This window comes from Phocoena sinus, chromosome 19 (assembly GCF_008692025.1).
Source record: "Phocoena sinus isolate mPhoSin1 chromosome 19, mPhoSin1.pri, whole genome shotgun sequence".
Taxonomy (NCBI): Eukaryota; Metazoa; Chordata; class Mammalia; order Artiodactyla; family Phocoenidae; genus Phocoena; species Phocoena sinus.
Window position 1 is genome coordinate 58866525 of NC_045781.1, and position 20570 is coordinate 58887094.

Consider the following 20570-nt stretch of genomic DNA (forward strand, 5'->3'; position numbering starts at 1 on the left):
CTCCTGCTCTCCGGGCTTTCCCATGACCAGACCCAGCTTACCCTCCCCCTTGGAGCACCCCCGCACCCGGGAGGTTGTTGAGGGGGACACAGATGGCCAAGAGGAGGGATGGCCTAGCTGAGCCCCCGCCCCCGTCTACTTCACCCTCTACCCGTTCAGGGGGCAGAAACCCAAAAACATTCAGAGGGCTCCTCCACCCGGGTTTGGCGTCTGACCTCAGAGGCAGGACGGTGGCCTCCAGGAGCTGCTCAGCCCCAGGGCCTCAGAGCCTGCAGCTGGAAGGGTCTCCCGCCCTCCACCCCCACCTTGGAACGGTGAGTGCGGAGCCCCTGCCCTCACCCCTATCCCCGGCAGCCTGGCCTCCTTCCAAGCAGGCCTAGGGCACAGATGGTGCCGCACCTGCTCAGCTGCCCCGCAATCTGGAGAGGAGAGCAGAGGCCCCCGTGCCAGCTCCTGCTGCAGAGAAGGCCGGCTCTCGGAGAGGACACTCCCCACTTCCCTGCCCAGAAGACGGCTCGAGGTCCGCAGGGCCGCCCCCTCCCTCCCCGCCCTCCCCTGGTTCTGAGCCGCAGGCCGCCCAGGAGTGCAGGGGCTTGGAGGGGAGAGATAGCCTTCCCCTTCCACCAGGTAGTTACCAACCAAGTAACTGCCAACCGAGGAGGAAGGAAGGGGCGGGTAGAGCTGGGCACCGGGCCAGGTCTGTGCCTGTCCTTCCTGTGTGCTAGCCCTGGGGGTCAGCAGTGGACAACCTGCCCTGGGGGGCTCCACCCCAGAGCGGGAGACAGTGAAGGGACACAGCAAATGTGATCCAAGCCCTCAAGGCAGCGAGCGGCTGGCCTTGGGGAGAGCCGGACGGGCAGTCCTGGCGAGGGCATGGCCGGCCGGTGCAAAGGCACTGAGGCAAGAGTGTGCCTGGTGCTCAGAATGAATGAGGGAATCCACCCTAGTCCCCAGCCCCCACCCACCGCTGCCTTTCTGACAGCTTCCTTCCCGGAGCCCCGCATCCAGCCTGGGACGGTGCCCGACCCCTGCTCCGCCCCCGGACACATGCTGTCAGTCACACGTGCTGTAACTCAGCCGCCCCGCCCATGTGCTGTCACTCAGCCCCCACGCCCCGCCCTACACGCTTGCTGTAACTCAGCCGCCCCCACGCCCCGCCCACATGCTGTAACTCGGCCCCCCCCCCCCCGCCCCGCCCCACACACGTGCTGTCACTCAGCCCCACGCCCCGCCCAGCTTCGCCCCCGCACACATTATCACTCCCTCGCCAGGCTCGCCCCGCACACTTGTGCTGTCACTCAGCCGGGTCCTGTCCCAGCAGAAGGCGTCGCTCCCGCCGCCGGACACTCGGCCCGCTGCCCGCCGCCGGCCCATGGACGTCGCGCTCCTCCTCGCCCTCGGGCTGCTGGCCCAGGTAAGGCACGGGAGCTGCGCGGGGGTCTCTGGCCCCTGCCCTGAGCGCCGGCGTCTTAGAGTGGGGCGTCCCGGTCTCGGGGACCGAGGGCCGAGGGTTCTGTGCGGGGCAGCCCTGTCCAGGGGGGAGTGTAACCGCCTCCGCTGGACCGGACGGGGAGCCAAGTTCGGGGACGGCCGGGAGAGCACCCAGAAGGCGGGCCCTCACAACGGAGGGGCGCCCCTAAGCCCTGCGGGGGTCTGGGAGTGTTCAGTCTCGCGGGAGGAGAGGGAGAGGGGGCGGCAGGAGCACCCCCAGCTGGGAAAGCCTGGAGGCCTGGTCCCTAGGGACCCCTGTGAGCGGCAGGTGATTCTCCGTTGTCTAGTTAGGTGGAGTCCGAGCCCCCATGTGTCCGGCCGGCAGGGGCAGCTGTGGGCTCTGCCCTCCAGAAACCCCCTCTCCCTGGGGAGCCCTGGTCTCCCTGGTGGGAGCAGGACGGGCGGCAGGGAACACAGGCCGCCCCACTCGCCACACGGCCACCCCTGGGTGGCTGGGACCACATCCTTTCGGCCCTTGGCTTCTGGGCAGGTGCTAGGCTGGGGCCAGGAGTGCAGCGTGTGGCCTCCGTGGTCTCCGGGCTTCGGGGGACTGGGCTGAGCGGTGGTCACTGGTGAGGGCTGGGGGCCAGGAGGACGGCCTCAGGCCTCTTACACCTGACAGGTGATGAGCACAGGGCCTGGCCCTGCGCCCACGAATCATCACTCACTGTTACACTTCCAGACCCATCACGCAGCACCGGCCGCTGGTGAGCGTCGCCCCTCACTCCCGCAGCGCCCCTGCCTCCGGCTCGCCAGCTCGGGTTTCAGCCCCTGGCAGCTGACTAGGTGCCGCCGCCAGCCCCCCGCCCCAGCTACCCACACCCCTGCCTCCGGGACTTCACTGACCCCCATGGAGGCGGTGCTGGCCGCTCCCCACTGCCATGTCCGGCTGACCCAGAGGGAGGCCGTGGTCACCCTTGCCCGGCACAGCTTGGCTGCCCACGGCCTGTGCCCCTCGGCCCGCTGCTGGGAGCCCACCCGGGGCAGCGGGCTCTCTGCCCCCACCCCAGGGCCTGGGTGCCCCCATGCGCTCCAGAAGGCTCCAGGCTGCAACGCCCCCTCCCCACTATTCCTGCCCCTGCCCCGCATCAGGCGGCATGTCCTCGGAGGCCCACTCCTGGGTCTGGGGGTGTCATCCTTTGACCGGGCCCCAGGGGGACTCTGCTGCGGGGGAGGGGAGTAGATCCCTCTCAGATGCCTCTCCCCTCCCCCAGGGTCATGCCCAATGCACCCGCTCCCAGACAGCTGGGGACTGCGGGAATTCTGGTGGCGCTGGGAGACCAGCCAACAGGCCTGGCCACTCATGTTCCCGCACTCCCCGCGGCTCAAATTAGCTCCGGTGTGAGGGGAGCGACTTTGGGATTGGCCGACATATGTCTGCGTCAGGACCTCGCACGGCCCTCCCCCATCCAGCTCAGCTTTCAGACTTTTGTCCTCTCCTGTCCAGCCACACGGGTCCTGTGGCGCTTCCCGGACACACCTTCCTCCACCTCCGGGAGCACCCCGGCAGGGCTGTCTCGGGTGGGCCCCTGGGGTGGAGGCCTGTTGACCAGACTCCGCACAGGCCCGTCATCTGCTTGGTGGCCTTGGACGAGGCTCACCCTTCCCTTGTGTTGCCTGAAATCTCAGCCAGGGGACTTAGCGTGTGTCTTTTCGGAACTGGCCTCTATTGGCTCCTCACCTGTGCCCGTGGTGTCCCCAGTAGCTGGGCCTTCACTGGGACCGCCCCCCTGCCTGGGGGTGGGGAGCCCAGATGGCAGACCCACGTGCTGCTGGAATGGGCCCCAAGCCTGCGTCCGGCTCCGCTGAGCCATGTCACTGCCCGTGCACTCACGTGCGGGGACACCCCTCCAGCATCACTTCCGGGCCTGGGTCCCTCAGATTCCAGGAAGCAGGTGCGAGACCTGGAGCCCGGGGGAACGTGGGTGGGGTTTGCTTGGGCTGAGGGAGAGGCCCCACAAGCTCCCCAGGCCTGAGCCCCTTCCCCACCCCCGGCTGGAATCCAGGCCACCCTGTGACTGGACGGCCTGGCAGGCATCAGGCGCGCCAGGAATGGACCCAGCTGTCCGCCTGGCCCAGAGAGGCCCCTGCGGCTCTCCCCTGAGCCCCCTCCAGCTGTTGCGGGCTTCAGAGGAGGGGCAAGATGGCGAGGCGAAGGGACAGCTGTTTTCTCCAGCCTCCCCCCCCCACCCCACCCCCGCTGACTGGGGCAGGCACCATGCTCCCGGCTGTCCTGCCCACGCTGAGAGGACAGCGCCCCGAACTGGCTTCCCTCCGCGGCCCCGGTTACTGTCACAGCGACGTGGGGCTGAAGCCCCTGCCTGTTCTGGAGAAGACCATGCGTGTCTGCTGTGGGGACCGTCCTGTTCCAGGACTTTCCCGTTGCCTCAGGGGGTCTTCACGGTTTGCAAAGCCCCCAGGGGTGTGGCTGCGGCTTCCTCCCAGAGGCCACGTGGCTCAGGAGAGCCCCAGAGCTCCAAACCAGACGGGGAGCTCTCTTACTCGGCATCCGTGGGGCTGGGGGCGGGGCTGGGACCACAGCGAGGGGGCAGTGGCCCGGCATCTCTAGGGCTTCCAGGCTGTTCTCTCAGGCTCTTGGCTAAGGGAGCGGCGGAGGGTGAGCATGGGGGTGCCACCGGGCACCCGCTGGGAGAAGTGGGTCCCTGATGCCCGTTGGTTCTGTGTGGTGCGGGGGCGGTGAGGGTGACAGCGTTTGTGAGCGATGTGCACTCCACGTCCACGGCTCTATGCACGTGGCTTCGTCCCGGCTCCAGTGTCCTGTGATTCCCAGGCGGCTCCCAGGCCTTCCCCGGCCACCTGCATCTTCTGGGAAGGGGCGGGCGGGAGGACAAAGGACAAACTGAGAAGCGTCCCGAGAGCCGGAAGTCGGCTGCAGCCCAGTCTGGCCACGCCACCTACTGCAGCCTCCGATCTGGGCGAGGGGCCCCTGCCAAGGCTCTGCGGCTTCTGCTGACCTCGTGACCTTGGGCCGTGGAGAGTCTGGGGTCCAGGACTCCCAGACTCCGCCCCGGCCACGTGCCCTGTGCTGAGCCGGTGGGTGTCCTGGAGTGTCAGCAAGGCTGCTGGCAGGGAGGGGGCAGCCGTGGGCTCGGTGGGGGGCTGCAGGGCCGGAGGTGCCGGCCCAGGTGTGGACAGGGCAGCGTGTCCCCCAGTGGCCCAGGAGCATCTGCAGGCTGTCCCTCACTCCCTGCTGAGGTCAGGGCGGTGCCTCTGTGTCACTGGGCATCACAGAAATGCTCCTTGCCATGGAGGTTCGGCGCTGGTGGACCTGTGGCTCCCGCCTTTGCTGCTCCCTGAGGGCTGAGAGGGGCTGGGGAGGGGCGGAGGGAGGGGCGGGGAATGGCGAGGTCGGGGGCAAGGGAGCTGCTGCCCCAAGATGCCCAGGAAACAGACGCTATCCCCCCCGAGCCTGTGACAAAGGCCGGCAGGTCTCCGCTTGGCGGGCCACACCACACTGGCCTGTGCTGGGCCGTCTTGGTGAGAAGCCAGCTGCCCGGGAGGCTTGGAGGCAGTGCTGCCATCTGTCGGGCCACGGGGAGCTCAGGGGCCTGGTGAGCCGCCCGGCCCTTTCTCCAAGCCGGGTGTGCTGCTGCCTGGACCCCAGGCCCCTGGCATTTCAAGTGCGGTGGCAGGACGAGGTCTGGGCACCAGGGAGGTGGCCCGGGGCCCCCCAGGGAGGCTGACTTTAGTCTGGATGTCAGTGCAGTTCTGTCAGCAAAGTGTACAAGGACTCAGGGGGGCAGAACAGGGAGGCCATGCAGGGGGGCACAGGCCAGAGGTTGCCCGGAAGAGCAGCCTCCTGGCTGAGGGGCATCTCCCCCCTCCACTGCCCCCCAAGTCCCCCCACTCACCAGTCACCAAGCCCCCCTTCCCTGAGGCCACCAGCCCAGGCCCGGTCCCTCTACCGACTGCGATGAGGAAAGGGATGGAAACCTCAGCAGAAGTTGGGGGACCGGCTGGCCAGGGGTGGGGTCGAGGGGTCGAGGAGGGAAAGGGCCGTGGGAGGCAGAGGGAGCTCGCAGCGCAGAGAGCTGGGGAGGGGCCTGGCAGGAGCAGCTCCACTGCATCTCCCCCCGCCGCCCTGCCTTGGATTTGGAGGGGGGCTGGGCAGGGGGCAGCTGCAAACGCAGGGGGATTGGGGGGGTCATAAGAGCCGTGGAAGGCGCGTTGCTCACGTTCTCCTATAGCCAAGCCGAGCTGGGTCCCAGTAGCATCCCTGCCCCCGCCCTGGGCCCTGACAGCCCTTATCCAAGTCCAGCCAGGCTCTGTGCCCTCCAAGGGTGCCCCAGCATCGGCCCCACTCATGACTCGGGGAGCACAGAGGGCCCCCAGTGCCTCCACGCCCAGCCGGCCACAGTGCCTGAGCCCACGCTCAGACCAGCCACTGGCCGATCAGGGCGTGGGATACGGAGACCACGTGTTTAAACCAGGGCTGTCCCAGGAGACTCTGGGTGTTTGTTGGGGCTGCCGCCAGCTCTGCCCTCACCCCGCCAGGTGGCTTTCTTCTCTGGGCCTCAGTTTCCCTGTCTGAGAGGTGGGGGGGGACGAGCTGACAGTGGGTCTGGGGAGGGTTTCGGCACCGCAGGCGCCCTGCCCCCTGCCAGGTTCCTGACTAGCCTCAGTGCTGAGCCCAGAGCTCAGCGGGTGGTGGCAGGGCGGTGGGTGCATATCCCTGGCCCCGCCCGTGGGGTAGCGTCGGGGGACACGGCTGCCCCACACTCTGTCCTGCCTCTGCAGCCCCGCAGGCCCCGAGCGCTGGGCTTCGGGGACGTTGCACACAGCGCCCCCCTGTCCCCTGGGCGTGCGGAGCCGGAGACAGCGTCCCGGGTTCCAGGTACTAAAGTGTTGGTTACACGGTCACACCTGGTTCCACGGTTCTGGGAGGAAAACAGCACGGGCTGGGGCTGGGCTCTGGGGGATCGGGGTCCAAAACACTCCAGCTGCCCTGTCCTCCCGCCGGCCCCTCAGCCTCACAGCTGCACACGCCCCACCCCGCCGGTCCCTAGAGGCAGAGGCAGCTGCCGCCGGGGGCGGGGAGCTGGGAGCTCAGCTCCGTTCCATTTCCACAAAGCAGCCCTGGGACAGACAGCCCCACCGCCTGATTCCCAGAGGCGTGTGGCGTGTCCCCCTCCCCAGCCTGGCGGAGGGGACCTGCCACGTGAACAGCTGCCCTGGGTGCGGGAGGGCCCCCAGGTGGCCCCCTCTCTGGGCCTCTGAGGACAGAAGCGCTGCCTGGTCAACCTCGAGCAGCCCTCAAGAGTTCACGTCACCAGGAGGCCTGGGGTGGCCGCGTGTCCCCCCACTGCCCCCAGCCCCGCCCAGCCGTCCTTCCTCTTCAACCCACCTCCCTCCCGGGCCTCGCCACCCATCCCCGGGCTCCCGGGAGCCAGGCTGCCTCCCGTCCCCCTGAGCACCCCATGCCCCCCAAGCCCGAACCTCCGCGGGCCACACGACGGAGGGCTTGGCAGTCAGGGAGGGGACGTCCCGGCCCTGGTGGGGGAGCTCTGGGCGCTGCTGTGGTGGTGACGGAGGTTTTTCTTTGTTGCAGAGCCTGTGTCTGTCAGTGGGGGTCCCCGGGCTGAGGAGGCCGCATACCCTGTACCCCTGGCACCGGGTGCTGGCACCGGGCCGCGTGCGGAGAGCCTGGGTCATCCCTCCCATCAGTGTGTCCGAGAACCACAAGCGCCTGCCCTTCCCCCTGGTGCAGGTGAGGGGCCGCGTGCTTTAGGGCGGGCACACCCCTGGGGCCGCAGGCTGAGTGACCCCATCCCAGCTGGGGGAGGGACCGAGGGCTGCAGAGAGGGGACACCCCTCCCCTGGGGCACCTCCCCAGCCCATCACCTGTCCCACAGATCAAGTCGGACAAGCAGCAGCTGGGCGGCATCATCTACAGCATCCAGGGGCCGGGCGTGGACGAGGAGCCCCGGGGGATCTTCTCCATAGACAAGTTCACAGGGAAGGTGTCCCTGAATGCCGTGCTGGACCGAGAGAAGACAGACCGCTTCAGGGTGGGCCCCGCCCCGCCCCGCCCCGCCCCTCCCTTCCCCTCCCCGTGGGGGCCATGGCCACACCTCCACCAGCAAAACCCAGCATCCTTAATTGGGGGGCAGGGGTGGGATTTGGGACCGGCTGCCCCAGGATCACAGGCTCGTTCGGCAGGTGCGTGAGCAGACTGAACGCTGGCTCCTGCCCAGGAGGACTGGGCAGCCGGCATCAGGGTGGGCGGCAGCCTTCCCAGGAAAGCAACACCAGACACTGGTGTGGCCGGTTCTCCCCTGAGCCTGCTACGTGGGGTGCCGTGAGGAATCCCACGGAACTGGCCGCCCCCAGCGGCAGCTGCCCCGTGACTGTCAGGGTGGGAAGTCGGGGGAGGTGGGATGGGATCTGCCCGTTGGAGGCCTTGGGATTGTCAGGTCTGAGAGAAAGGGCAGTGGGGAGGGGGTGAGCGAGGGGCCAAGGAGGGGAGCTTGGAACTCGCCTGAGTCTCCTACGGACAGACGATCCGCCCCCCAGCCTGGCCGCCCTAAGGTGATGTTCAGACTTGCCCCAGGGAGGGGGCTGCAGCCTTTGCCTTTCCTGTGCCCTGAGTCTCCCTCAGACTTTGAGAACCCGCTCTTGGTTCCCTTACACAGAGAGTTAGAGGGTGTGTTTCCCCTGGAAGTTGTACCAAGTCTGTTCTCCAAAGGGACAGGAGGTGCTTGAAGTTACAGTTCCACGTGTGGAGCGGAAACTTCAAAAGCAGCCATGGCTGTTCACAGAAAAAGGGCGAGAGACCAGGGCCGCTAGGGGGAGAGAGACCAGGGGCGCCAGGGGGAGCGTCGCTGCAGCCACGCTCGAAGCACAGCTGTGGGCTTCCTGGTGGCCCAGGCAAGAGGGGGCGCGTGGTGGCCACCCCGCCTGCTGGGAGAACCCGGGCTCCCCTCGAGGGCAGTCCCACCTGCCCGGCACTGCCCCGTCCCCGTGCCGCTTCTCACCTGTTTCCAGCAGGACACAGAGTCTGCACTGACTGCCGCTCTTGCCCTCGTGGGGGCCGCAGTGCCAGCCCCTGCTCTCTGCTTGACTAGCTCAGGGCCTTTGCTCTGGACCTGGGGGGGTCCACCCTGGAGGAGCCCACGGACCTGGAGATCGTGGTTGTGGACCAGAACGACAACCGGCCTGTCTTCCGGCAGGAGGTGTTCACTGGCCAGGTGCTGGAGGGCGCCGTCCCAGGTGAGCCGAGTGGGTTCCCGGTGGGGGAGGGAGCTTCGCGAAGGGCGCTGGGTAGGTCAGAAGTCCAGGATTTCCCTTCAGCAAGAACTTTAGAGGTCCTTCAGAGAGTCTAAAAATACGTAAACAGTCTCCAGGACGGAGGGGATTTCCACAAGTCGACTCAAGCCTCTTCCCATTGCAATATAAATGTGAACCCCCAAATCCTCCAGAGCTCAGAGAGGATTCCTGGGTGGCAGAGCTCCGGTGGTTTCCGTCGCTCTCCCCTCCCTCTCCTCCCCCCTCCTCCTTCTAAATAGAGGTGACGTTCACATAACATAAGATTAACCACTTTGGAACGAACTTTTCAGTGGCATTTAGCACATTCCCAGTGTTGTGCGACCAACACCTCTGTCTCCTTCATCCCCCCAGAGGCGACCCCCTGCCCGTTATCAGTCACTGCCTCTCACCGCTTATTAATTCTACACTGAGTGCGGAAACCGCTGACCCTCTGTCCCTTCTGCGTCCTCACAGGGCAGACTCGCTGGCCTGATTCTGTTCCAGGCAGAACAGACATTCCAGACAGCGATCTGCTCCTTCCCTCCCCACCGGGTCCCCGGGGCTCTGGTCAGATCCCAGGCTGGTTGCCTTCAGAGCACACCAGGGACTCGGTGTAACTTCAAAGCCAGGGGTTAACACTAAACACATAGTAACATCTCACCTGCACACCTGTTCAGCTTCAGCTGCCCAACGAAGCCTTTTAGAGCAAAGGAGGTCCTGCCTCTGTCCACAGTCCCGGCCTCTTGTCTGAGCCTTGTCTGTTCCTGCATGCCGTCCACCTTTTCCTTTAGGGCCTTTTGCACGCGGAGGGTGGTTGCTTCAGTTCTGTCAGATAAAAGCCCAAGTGTCTGGTTGGCCGTACATCTGCTTCTGTTTAATCACCAGGGTGGAATTTTCCCCTTTCCCTGTGTGTAAGAGCACAGCAGAGGTGGGGGCCAGCCCGCTGTGGGGAGAGGGGACGGGCCTGGCCTCTGCCACTGCTGGAGCTCAGCTCCCGGGGGCCTCTGCGTTCCCGCCACAGCAGCGCAGCCCTGCTTGCAGAGGGGCCCCTAGCAGGGTGACAACCCTTGTGTGCTACCTGGCAGGGCTCCTGGGGTACTGGGGGGTGGGCAGTCTCGGTCGAAGGTGGTCCCTGAGCCCCAGGGGTGGGGCTGCTTCAGGGTCCCTGCTCCTCCCCCAAAGGCAAAGCGCCATCCCTCCAGCCCAGCAGCCCCACCCTCACCCTGTGATTGTGGACCGCCGATGGCCTTCCCCACACCTGGGCCACCCTGTGGCCTGAGCCGAGGGGCCGTCCCGGGTCTGCTCCCACCCCGCCTTCCCTGGGAGCACTCAGTGGGCGCGTGGGAGAGGGCACAGGCCCCCGTGTGGGCACCCAGGGACCGCCAGCAGCTGTGCCAATCTCGGCCCCTCTTCCTGCTTCCGTGGGGTCGCTGCACCTGCCCCACCAGGGGAGCCCCAGCGTGTGCACCTCCTGGGGGGTCACAGCCTGGACTCGGGGGTGTCAGGTCGCCCGTGCGTCACCATCTGACGGGCACACACAGGTGTGATCCTGCTTCCCCTCCGTTCTCGTCGTGGTGGCAGGACTGAGGCCCCCGCCCGCTCACACCCCCTCACTGGGGACGGGTCCTCAGCCGTCAGGGGCTCATGACACTGACTTCTGTTCTGCCAAGTTTTATTGTGGCAAAATACGCATAACAGGATTTAGCATCTTAACCATTTTTAGGTGTACCGGTCGGCGGTTTTAGGCCCGTTCACATCATTTTGCAACCACCACCAGCATCCATAGAATTTTCTCACCTTCCCAGACTGAAACGCTCACTCTGTCCCCATTAAACGCTAACTCCCCGTTTCCCGCTCCAGCGCCTGCCACTCACGGTCTACTTCTCGTCTCTGTGGTTTGACTGCGTGTGAGTGGAAGCGTACAGTACCTGTCCTCCTGTGTCTGGCGGATTTCACTGAGCGTCCTGTCCTCGGGGCTCATCGGTGTGGTAGCCCGTGTCAGAATCACCTTCCTTTTCGAGGCTAATACTCTGTCGGATGTTTATACACATTCTGTTTATCTGTTTTTTCTTCAGTGGACCCTTGCATTGCTTTCACGTTCTAGCTGTTGTGAATAGTGCCACAGTGAACATGGGTGTCCAAATATGTCTTTGAGACCCTGCTTTCAGTTCCTTTGGGTATATGCCCAGAAGTGGGGCTGCTAGATCAAATGGTAGTTCTATTTTTAATTTTTTAAAATAAATTTATTTATTTATTTATTTTTGGCTGTGTTGGGTGTTGGTTGCTGCGCACGGGCTTTCTCTAGTTGTGGCAAGCGGGGGCTACTCTTCGTTGCAGTGCGCGGGCTGCTCGTTGCGGTGGCTTCTCTTGTTGTGGAGCACGGGCTCTAGGTGTGCGGGCTTCAGTAGTTGTGACTCGTGGGCTCAGTAGTTGTGGCGCACGGACTTAGTTGCTCTGTGGCATGTGGGATCTTCCCCGACCAGGGCTCGAACCCGTGTCCCCTGCATTGGCAGGCGGGTTCTTAACCACTGTGCCACCAGGGAAGTTCCTATTTTTTATTTATTTATTTTTTTGCAATACGCGGGCCTCTCACTGTTGCGGCCTCTCCCATTGCGGAGCACAGACTGGACGCACAGGCTCAGCGGCCACGGCTCACGGGCCCAGCCGCTCCGCGGCATGTGGGATCCTCCCGGACCGGGGCACGAACCCGCGTCCCCTGCATCGGCAGGCGGACTCTCAACCACTGCGCCACCAGGGAAGCCCTATTTTTAATTTTTTGAGGATCCTCCACGGTGTTTTCCGCAGTGGCCGCACCATTTTACATCCCCACCGGCAGTGTAGGAGGGTCCCAGTTCCTCCACGTCGTCCCCAGCGCCTGCTGCTTTTTGTTTGTTTTCTTGCTGTCAGCAGCCATCCTGATGGGTGTGAGGGGCTACCTCGTGGTTCTCACCTGCATTTCCCCAGTGATTAGTCATGTTGAGCGTTTGTTCATGTGCAGGTTGACCACTTGTATATCTTCTTTGGAGAAAGGCCTGTTGAAGTCCCTTTGCCCATTTTTGAATTGAGTTGTTTGTTGGTTCTTTTTCTGGTTGAGTTTTACGGGTTCTCTATATATCCTGGATATTAATCCCTTATCAGATATGTGATTTGCAAATATTTTCTCCCATTTCGTGGGTTGTCTTTTTACTCTGTAGACAGTGTCTTTTGATGCATTTTTAAATGTTCATGAAGTCCGGTTTGTCTATTTTTGTTGTTGTTGCCTGTGCCTTTGGTGTCATATCCAAGAAATCATTACCTTCGTGACATTACCAGTGTTCTATGTTTTCTTCTGAGAGTCTTGTAGTTTTACGTTGTACACTTAGGTCTGATCCACTTTGAGTTGACTTTTGCATATGCTGTTACGTAATTACGGGTCCAGCTCCATCCTTCCGCCTGTGGATGTCTTTCCCAGCACCATCTGCCGAGGAGACCGCCCTCTCCACGTTGAACGGTCCTGGCGTCCTGTGTAAAGTCACCTGCCCGTGATGTGAGGTTTATTCCTGGGCTCTCTATTCGGTTCCATCGGTCTGTGTATCTGTACACTGATTGCTGTACCTTTGCAGAAAGTTTTGAAATCAGGAAGTGTGTCCTCCGGCTTTGTTCTTTTTCAGGATTGTTTTGGCTGTTTGGGGTCCCTTGAGGTTTTATAGGAATCTTAGAATGAGTTTTCTATTTATGTAAAGAAACTGTCCTTAAGATTTTGATAGGGATCGCACTGAATCTGCAGGTCGCTCTGGGTGCTAGTGACATCTTAGCAACAAGTCTTCCGAGCCATGAACACGGTCTGTCCATTTATTTGTGTTTTCTCAATTTCTTTCACTGATCTTTTGTAGTTTTCATTGTGAAGCCTTTCACCTCCTTGGTCACGACACTGACATCCTGGGGCATTTAGGCAGTTGTGACGATTGTCTCTGCGTGAGTCCGCGTGGCTCGAGCCCCCTCAGGAGGCGTGCACATCCCGTTCCTGGAGATGCCGATTTGGGTCTGTAGTTCAGGGGGTGTCCGCCAAGCTTCTCCGCTCTGGCTTTTCTCCTTTCCCCTTTGTAATTAATAGGTGTCTTGTGGGAGACCCTTTGAGACCGTGCAGGTGTCCTGCTACCCCTCAAGCTGCCGCCCAGCAGCGTTAGCATCTCTGGCGGCTCTCGCCTGCATCAGGTGTTGTTCTAATTCATTGTTTCTTCTTGGTCATCACTCGGCTCTCTATTATATGATGGGACTTTCAGTACCCCTGTATATGAACATAGGTGTGTATGTGTTACCCACCAGGGTTCTTGGCCTCCTTAATCAATAGAAATTGATCAAAGGCCAGACAAGAAATTCAGGCAGGGCTTTATTGGGGCCCCTGCTGCAGCGGTGGGGAGTGGGAACAAGAAACAGGTTCCCTTGCTAGCTTGCTCCCTGAGGGGGGGGCGAGCTTGTTCCTTATATAGGGTGTGTCCAGGGGTCAGGGGTGTGTCCAGGGGGTCAGGCCGTGGGGGTGGCTTAGGGGGTTTGCCGTAAACAGAAAACTCATTCTAAAATTCCTATAAAATCTCAAGGAACCCTGAACAGCCAAAACCATCCTGGAAAAGAACAAAGCTGGGGGACACACTTCCTGATTTCAAAACTTTCTGCAAAGGTACAGCAATCAGTGCGCACCTGCCCTCAAGACAGATACACAGACCATAGACCGATGGAACCGAATAGAGAGCCCAGGAATAAACCTCACACCACGGGCAGGTGACTTTACACAGGACGCCAGGACCGTTCAACGTGGAGAGGGCGGTCTCCTCGGCAGATGGTGCTGGGAAAGACATCCACAGGCGCCACCATAGGCGGTGGTGTGTGCGCGGGGCGCGCACAGGTGCCCTGCTTCTGCTCCCGGCCGGTGTTTGCTCTTCAGAAGTGGCCGTTGGGCTTTTTAGTCTCTTTGTATGTCGTCCAGAATTTGCTCTAACTGCCAGGTACATAGTTATTTTTAGTCCCTTGTAGTTTCTTTGTATTCTGTAGCTCGAGGAGACCTGTGTCCAGGCGCAAGCCCTGCAGCAAAGGGTCCCAGGTCCCAGCCTGTCTCGTATGTGTTTTGTTCACATGGATCTGTCTGGATTTATGTATTCTTGCTTCATTCAGTGGGTTATGATTCTTTGCACTGTTGTTTCGAAGCTCAAATCGTCCCAGATATGGCTGATCAGAAGCTCATCACACCGGCCCAGGCCCCTTCAGCAGCCGGGGCTGGGAAATAAGCTCACATACGTGCAGACGTGCGTGTGTGCACGTACTCTCTCACAGCTGTGTTAACATGGCTCTGTACCTTCATCACAAGTCACGAGTCCTCTCTGGCACCTCCACTTCCGATCCAGCTCTGCAGGGTTCCTTTTGGGTCCTCTTCTCTGTTGGCGAGAAGCTGGGCTCCAGTCACCCCAGGAGTTTGCGCACTTGCTCCGTCGTAGAGAGCCCGACAGGTGCCTTTGGAAGTGCTTGCCTGCATCCCGGTGCATTGTTTTTGGCTTTAGCCTGGGGTCCAGCATCATGCCAGGAGTTACCTGCTAAGGTAGCTTCCCACCTTCTAAGGCTGGGTCAGCGGCCGGGTCACTGCCGTTCATCAGACACCAGCGTGACACTCAGCTGACCCGTCAGGGCCCAGGAGGGGCTGGGATGAGCCCAGTCACAGGTGGGGGGGGGGGGCTAGCTCCTCGGGTGGCCCGAGGCTGGTCCACCTCACCAGGATAATTTTAGTACACCTGATCTGGGCCGGTGTGGGGAGGGATGGTCAGACCTGAATTACTCCAGAAAACAGGTGGGCACAGGTGCTGAGGCGCCTCCAGGACCCCTGCAGAGGCCCTTCTCTCCTGAGATCCAGGGCCTTGTTTGCCCCAGAGCGCAGGTGCGGTCCTGGGCGATGTCTCAGGGTCCTGTAGGAGACAGGTGTCAGCAGTGTGCATTGGACACCCCACCTCATCCCCACAAGCAACACAAGCCAGGACGCTGGGATGCTTGCACGTGCGAGGCTGACCGGGGGCCTGGACCCGGTGCGGCGGGCCGCAGGGCAGTGGGCGACGCGCCCTGGCATCCATGGGTGTCACCCCCACATGTCCCCTCCCTCCCAGGAACCTACGTGACCAGGGCTGAGGCCACGGATGCGGACGACCCGGAGACGGACAACGCGGCCCTGCGATACTCCATTCTGGAGCAGGGCGGCCCCCAGCTCTTCAGCATCGACCCGCACACAGGGGAGATCCGCACGGTTCAAGTGGGCCTGGACCGCGAGGTGAGGCCATGCCGCTACACCCTGACAGCTGAGGCAGGGCAGCCCCCCAGACGAGGGGTCCGAGTGCCGCGGACACTGTCCGTGGCCCTGGGCTCCGGCAGACCTGCCCCGCGGGTAGTTGTGTGGTTTGGTCCAGGGATGGTGTGAGGGGCCTTCAGCATGTGTTTCTGCCAGAGACCTCCCCCACCCTGTTGCCTACAGAGCAGTAGGGCTCCTCGGCCTGGGGTGGGCCCACAGCGACCACGCATGCTGCAGAGAAACAGTCGCCCTCCAGCCGGCCGTGCCCACTCTTCCCCTGTGGGGCCTCTGCGGCCCCTGGCTGCCGGGCTTCTGTGTGGCATTGGCACCTCACCTCCAGGAAGCCCTCCTTGGTTTCCCCAGGGCCACTCACTGCGTTAGTTGATCTCTGTCCCCTCTCTCGGCAGCTGCACCTGGCTCCCCAGGGCAGGGACCCCACACCCCAGTGCAGCAGGTGCCCCGTAAGTGCTCATCCGGCTCGGCAACTGTCCTCTTGCCTACTCACAGGCTGGGGCAGAGTCTGGGGTCGACAGTGGTGCCGTCGGACCCGGAGAGGCTAGGCAGCCTGTTTTGCCCCAGAGCTTGGGAGCAGGGCAGATGCTGGAGCCTCCTGGGGTCTGCCTGCCCTGCCCCCAGGCCCTAAGGTGGCTGACCAGTCCCGCCCTGCACGCCACCTGGGTCTCCTGACCCCATGTCACTGTGCTCCTAGGTGGTCGCCGTGTACAATCTGACCCTGCAGGTGGCGGACATGTCTGGAGACGGCCTCACCGCCACTGCCTCGGCCATCATCACACTGGAGGATGTCAATGACAACGCCCCCGAGTTCACCAGGGGTCAGGTGCTGCCACCGTCCTCACCTCCACTGGCCGCTGCTCAGGGCTGACCTCCCCCCGATCCTGGGGCTTCTGGTGGGTGGGAGGCTAGGTGCTCCACAGAGGAGGCATCCTGTGTGGATCGTGCAGGATACCCTGCCAGAGGCCAGCATCGGGTGGGGGGGGCCTGTGAGCATGTCAGGAGCTAGAGGGCCTTGGGGGAAAGCCACCAAGACCCTGGGGTGTGACCTGTCCCCAAGCCTTCCTGGGTGGGAGGGAGCGGCAGCCCTGCCCTCCGGGGAAGATGTGCCCAGCACATGGCCGAGACTGGGAGGGGGCTCCTGGTGCCCTGGACTCCTCATGGGTGGGCAGTGGGAGGGTGACCCTGCAGGGGACCGTCCCCCGTCCACCCGTGGGTAACGGGGCCGAGTTCCCACAGTTCTTCCTGGAGGCCACAGAGGCCGTCAGCGGAGTGGACGTGGGGCGGCTGGAGGTAGAGGACCGGGACCTGCCCGGCTCCCCCAACTGGGTGGCCAGGTTCACCATCCTGGAGGGCGACCCTGACGGGCAGTTCGCCATCCGCACCGACCCCAAGACCAACGAGGGCGTGCTGTCTGTGGTGAAGGTGAGCTGAGGAGGGTGCCTCTCCTCACACCCTGGGACCCCGTTTGGATCCTCTGTGCATCCTTAGGAGGGGAGCGAAGGGGACCAAGAACGCTAGGACTGTGGGCTCGGGCCACGCTGAACACAGGGGGACAGGGCTGGAAGGAGGGGACAAGCCCACGTTACTTCCAGTGTCTTGCCACTTAAAGTATATGATCCACATGCACAAATACAGACCTCACATGTTGGCCAAACTGAGACCAGAGACAAAACCAGCAGGACATACGTGTGCACATACACCTGTGCATACACACACGTGCATACACGTGCGGAGAGATGCAGGTGAGCTGTCAACACAGGAAGAGCTTTATTGCCAGAGACCGGCTCACGCCGGCCGTCGTGCAGGCGGCTGGCGAGTCCGGAGTCTGCGGGGCTGCGACAGGCTGCAAAGTCAGGAGCTGAGGCTGCATCTGGCGGTGGGACCCCTTCTTCCCCAGGGCAACCTCAGGTTTGCTCTCAGAGGCTCTCACCCACAGATGAGACCCACCCAGGTTCTCCAGGACCATCTTCTTTATTTAAAGTCAGCTGATTGGACAGGTCAGTTCAACCACGTCCACCAAATACCCTCTTAGCAAGACCCAGGCGAGCGTCTGCTTGAGGCACGGAGGACGCCCGGCCAGGGGACGGGAAACGGGCCTCACAACACCCAACAAATACGTTTGCGTGATCAGTAGCCGTCATTTTGGCATTATTTTTTGTGCCTTTTTGTCCTGCATGATTTTTATTTTTCCGAGGCTAAAAAGCAGAAGGAAAGAAGGGGCTCTGAGGACAGAGCAGAAGAGGCCTCTCCGGCCGCAGCTGCCTCAGGCTTCCCTGAATGGGGGGAGGGGTCCGGAGTTCTGACGGGCGGCCGCCCCGCTTCCCCTGCAGCCGCTGGACTATGAGAGTCGGGAGCGCTACGACCTCAAAGTGGCGGCACAGAACGAGGCTCCCCTGCAGGCGGCGGCCCCCAGGGCCGAGCGGGGCCAGGCCAGGGTCAGCGTGCAGGTGCGGGATGTCAACGAGGCGCCCGTGTTCCAGCAGAACCCACTGCGGACCAGCCTGGCCGAGGGGGCGGCCCCAGGAACCCCCGTGGCCACCTTCTCTGCCCGAGACCCTGACACACAGCAGCCGCAGAGGCTCAGGTGGGGGCCCCGGGGTGAGCGGGGGGAACTCGCAGCCCCAGTCCACCTCCCAGCCAGGGTAGCAGCACAGCTAAGGGTACCGAGCCCTGTGCCCGGAGGGTTCCCATCAGGGCCCTGGTCAGAGGGCAGAGGGCTCATCTGTGTGCATCACCGAGAGCCCAGGAGCTCTCAAGTACCATGTGTGCGTGCGTGCGTGTTCACGTGACCTCGTCCTGTAGGCAGGACTGGGCTGCATCTGGCGCACGCTGACACGGCCCGTCTGTGTTGGCTAGCCTCTGAGTGTCCGGCCCTGTCCGTTCCAGGGAGCCGTTACTCCCCTACGACGGGCTGTTACTGTCTTGGATTTCACCCCCTGCCCTGGTCCTGTGTACCCTTGTCTGTCAACATGGTGCCCACCGTTGAATCCTGGCTGTCACTCAGTGGCCACGGGGCCCTGGGCGGCACACCTGCCCTCCCCGAGCCTCAGTTTTTTCATCTGTTGATTGGGATGGAAAATACCAGCTTAGGGCTGTGGAAGGACTGTTCTTAAAGGCCTGTGTATGTGTGCGTGTGTGCGCGTCTACACGTGACCACACCTCCGGGGGTCCGGCTCAGGCTCAGGGCCCCTCCTCCCCTCCTCGCCAACAGCTACTCCAAGGACTATGACCCTGAAGACTGGCTGCAAGTGGACGGGGCCACCGGCCGGGTCCAGACCCAGCGCGTGCTCAGCCCTGCATCCCCCTTCCTCAAGGACGGCTGGTACAGGGCCATCATCCTGGCCCGAGATGATGGTGAGCGTGGAGCTCGGCCTGGGTTCCAGGGCTCCCTAACCCTGGCTGGGGCCCCTGCTGCCGCCCAAGGGCTGAGAGCGGGCGCTCCGCAGAGCAGACTTAAGGGGTGGGTGGGGGCTCTGGGGGGGGCAAGGGGCCCACCAGGCCTCTCCTGCTTGCAGCCTCCCCACCCAGCACGGCCACAGGGACCCTGTCTGTTGAGATCCTGGAGGTCAACGACCACGCCCCTGAACTGTCCCCACCGTGGGGCAGCCTGTGCAGCACACCAGAGCAGGGCTCCGGCCTTCTCTTGGGGGCCACGGATGAGGACCTGCCCCCCCACGGGGCCCCCTTCCACTTCCAGCTGAGCCCCAGGCTCCCAGAGCTGGCCCGGAACTGGAGCCTCAGCCAGGTTAACGGTGAGCTCGCCCCACGCCCCTGGGGGTCCAGAGCCTGGGGCAGGTCCCCACTGGTTCCCACCTCAGTGCACTGCATCCTCAGGCCCGCAGGGATCAGTTATCACACACACGGGACAGGTGGGGAGCCGAGGCCGGCTGTCGCCGGAAGCACAGGCGCAGAGGGGCGTGGCCGGCCCCTGCCCCCGCTGACCGCCGGCACCTTCCGCAGTGAGCCACGCGCGCCTGCGGCCCAGGCTCCAGGTCCAGGAGGGGCTGCACCGCCTGAGCCTGCTGCTCGGGGACTCGGGACAGCCGCCCCAGCAGCGCGAGCAGCCCCTGAACGTGACCGTGTGCCGCTGCGGCCTGGACGGCGCCTGCCTGCCGGGGGCCGCTGCGCTGCGGGCGGGTGGCGCGGGCGTCAGCCTGGGCGCCCTGGTCATCGTGCTGGCCAGTGTCATCCTGCTGCTCTGTGAGTGCCCACGCCTGCAGATCCCTGTCCCGCCCCGCGCCACCGGGCAGCCCCGCCCCGCCCCGCCCGCCTTGCCCCGCCCCCGCCCCACACCGACCTCCGCTGCCCCCCCCACCCCCAGTGCTCGCCCTGCTGGTGGCCCTCCTGGTGCGGTGCCGGCAGCGGTCGTGTGACAAGAGGCTTCTGCACGGGCTGCAGGACGACCTTCGAGACAACATCCTCAACTACGATGAGCAGGGGGGCGGGGAGGAGGACCAGGTGAGGGGGCCGGGGTGGCTTACAAGTGCTGGGGAGTCTCCCCAGGGGCCCCAGCTGGCCAGCCGCCTCCCGACCCTCACCCCCACGCGCTCTGTCCCTTCTCAGGATGCCTATGACATGGACCAGCTGCGCCACCCGGCAGAGCTGGCGGCCCTGGGCGCCCCGCTGGGACGGCCTTCTCTGCGCAGAGACGCCCCGTTCAGCCGACCGCACCCCCAGGCCCCCCGCGTGCTGCCCACCAGCCCGTCTGACATCGCTGACTTCATCAACGAGGTAGGTGCCCCAGGGGCGCCCTGCACCCCGTTCCCCCACCCCACGAGCCTGAGGCATCGCTCTGGGGCTGGACAGGGGTGGTGGTTCTTGCCGAGGAAGGAGCATCGCCCAGAGAGAACCTTGCCCCCAACCCGGCTCCTGGGGCCAGGCCTTGGCCAAGCCGGTGGCGGAGGGCGCTTGGCCGGTGCATGCTGGTCCTGAGCCCCAGGCCTCTCCACAGGGCTTAGAGGCCGTGGACAGCGACCCCGCCGTCCCACCCTACGACACGGCTCTCATCTATGACTACGAGGGGGACGGATCCGTGGCAGGCACGCTGAGCTCCATCCTGTCCAGCCTGGGTGATGAGGACGCAGACTATAGTTGCCTTTGGGACTGGGGGCCCCGCTTTGCCCGGCTGGCCGACTTGTACGGGCCCCGTGAGGGCACCAGGGAAGAGGCTTTCTGATGGGGACCTGCACCCACCCTGCTGAGGGCACGGCCTCCCGGACACAGGGCAGACCACAGGCGCCTGAGCGGACATGCCGGACTCGGCTGTGTGTCGAGATGGACAGAGGGCCCTGCGCCCCGCCCTGGGGCCTTGGCCGGCCTGGTCTCCGCCAGGGGAAGTCAGGGCCCAAAGCCTAGAGTGGAGTGGCCAGAAGGAGGCGCCCCTCTTGCCCCGTCAGTCGCCTCCAATGGGGTCAGAGGCCCCATTCCCAGCTCTGCTTCCCACCCACGCTGATCTCATCTCTGTATGAAAGGAAGCAGCTCTCGGGCAAACATG

General features: G+C 63.6%; 1 protein-coding gene across 1 annotated transcript; it reads left to right on the forward strand.

The window, feature by feature from the left end:
• The first annotated feature begins 1372 nt into the window (after positions 1–1372).
• On the forward strand, positions 1373–20252 carry CDH15 (cadherin 15). The gene is made up of 14 exons (XM_032614847.1): positions 1373–1414; positions 7061–7219; positions 7365–7520; positions 8577–8721; positions 14883–15043; positions 15771–15899; positions 16313–16498; positions 17407–17660; positions 18288–18430; positions 18592–18828; positions 19037–19276; positions 19398–19534; positions 19640–19807; positions 20028–20252. Exons 1-14 carry the CDS (start codon positions 1373–1375, stop codon positions 20250–20252), a joined length of 2382 nt encoding a protein of 793 aa, XP_032470738.1.
• The last annotated feature ends 318 nt before the right edge of the window (positions 20253–20570 follow it).